This window comes from Equus quagga, unplaced genomic scaffold (assembly GCF_021613505.1).
Source record: "Equus quagga isolate Etosha38 unplaced genomic scaffold, UCLA_HA_Equagga_1.0 HiC_scaffold_4075_RagTag, whole genome shotgun sequence".
Lineage (NCBI taxonomy): Eukaryota > Metazoa > Chordata > Mammalia > Perissodactyla > Equidae > Equus > Equus quagga.
The window spans coordinates 16,470-18,507 of record NW_025793720.1 but is presented as its reverse complement, the minus strand read 5'-3'; the positions used below and the strand labels follow the sequence as shown (position 1 = coordinate 18,507).

At 36.6% G+C, this 2,038-nt stretch overlaps 1 protein-coding gene across 1 annotated transcript in view; it reads right to left on the bottom strand.

Annotated features, from left to right (window-relative positions):
* Positions 1-273: 273 nt before the first annotated feature.
* Positions 274-2,038, bottom strand: part of LOC124232264 (ectonucleotide pyrophosphatase/phosphodiesterase family member 3-like) — a 17,621-nt gene continuing 15,856 nt past the window's right edge. The window contains exon 10 of the mRNA XM_046649228.1: positions 274-684. Within this exon, the coding sequence (XP_046505184.1) occupies positions 451-684 (234 nt within the window). The 3' untranslated portion in view covers positions 274-450. The remainder of the gene's footprint in view (positions 685-2,038) is intronic.

Sequence of the window (2,038 nt, the reverse complement as noted above, 5' to 3'; positions counted from 1 at the left end):
TGATTCAGAATGGCTTTTATTTTCTCGAAACATGCTTATATTTTGCAAATGCTCAATGATCAACATGAATTACAATTATAACTAGAAAAATGAAATAAATGTTACAACTAGTTGGTTAGGTTGGCCCTATAATCATAAATGTGCTCTTTTATAAAAACCACACAGACAACAAACATCTTAATTAAAAAGCCATGTAATCAGTCACTACCAGCCTGGAAGGCAGCTGATATCATCTTTATGTCCTGTCTGCCGCCTAAAGGAGACCTCAGTGGGGGTTAAATATGTGCTGGTATGGACGGTCTCTGGAACAGTCGATGAACAGTGCCAGCCTTCCTCCTCACTCTTATCGATAATTGTGAAGATGAGGATGCTAAGATCGGCAACCTAATAACAGTCATTTCAAATACAGGAGTGCTAGAGAGATTTAAAATGTCAAGAGCATGTCCATGCTCAGGAAACTTCCATGATCATAGTAGTAGGAGGGTAAAGGTAAGACAATTTATAACCAAAGACGGTTGTTAAAAGTATTGTGAGATAAGCAAATAGACACACAAACCTCACGGCCAGCCACTGTTCATTCACCAAAAGATGAACTTTGTCGATTCTGATATTTTTGGCAAAGTGTAATCGTTTTGGCAAATCAGGAGTCAAATAGGGTTTGAAATGCTGATCAGGTTTTCGGCACTGAAAAATAGGTAAATTATTTCTTTATGACACATAAAACATGCAAGCTAGTTCAACAATTTCATCTCCTAAGACAATTTATTAAGCACCTTTTAGAAGTAAGAGGATTTAAGCTTGGCTAACAAAACAGGGAGATTAGACCTATTATCAATGCCACCGCATTCCCTAACTATAGTGCTTTCATTGTTGCAATAAAATTCAGGTTGCAATTAAATATATGAGGTAAACTATACTGTCTGATGTTCTAAGTTTTTATTTCTGCGTATATAGTTTAAAGCTCCATAAATCTCTCCTCCTTTTTGACAGAGAATAGACATGTCTAGATTTAGAGTGGCAAATACAACAATTGAGTCTAAATTATATATAAGAAGTATGTAATACACAGTAGTTATGAGAAAAAATTTTTAAATCAGTCTAACTGAGCCAAAAAATCCCTTTACAATTGACTTAATTTACCCTTTAAATAACCTACATTTGCTTAATTTCCAAGTCAACAGTTTTTGAAATCTAGTACAGTCTCCCTATTTGTAAAAAGTTCATAGATTTCTCACAAACTGGAGTGAAATTTTGTTTCTTTAGTAATTACTGTTGTAATAGATGGCATATTTTAAAACTATGTAAAAATGCAAATCACATTATCATTTATTCATGTAAAAAAAGTGACAAAATGAGAAACAGAACTACAAAGGAACTTTGTCTCCTGCATGACCTTTCGAAAAACAGGAGAAAAAAAATGGATAAAAATATGAGGAAGTGAATTTTTTCTACTTCCTCATTTTCTCATTTAGGTTAAGCCTCAATAATCTCATAAATAGTGATGCGGGGATGGTGCACTGAAGAGTCAAAAGAAAGATTTCTTGGACTCTCAAGGTCTGGCAGTAGTGCTCTTTTATTTAGAGAATAGTATGGAATAGCATGGGGACAGGACCCATGGGCAGTCAGAGCTGCTGCTGCCTGGGGACAGGACCCATGGGCAGTCAGAGCTGCTGCTACTGGCACGTGTTGAGGGTTAGGGCTAAATTTATAAGGCATGGGTACGTGACTTATTTTTACTGGAAAAAGAAAACATGATGTAAAAAGTCATTAAATGATTTCAGTGCAGATGGGGTCTGGTAATTGTGTGGTCGTATAACTTTAGATATGAATCTGGTCATATAGATCCGCATGTAGGCAAGGATGCCCTGGGCTTCTCTCCCTGGCGCAGCCTTAATCCACACCATAAAATCCATTGGGTCATATAGATCGGCATGTAGGCCAGGTCACCTTGGGCTTCTCTAGCTGGGGCAGCCTTGACCCACATCAAATATTTCAAATCTGTGTCACTATTATCTCATGCTCAATTTATATAAGAAAA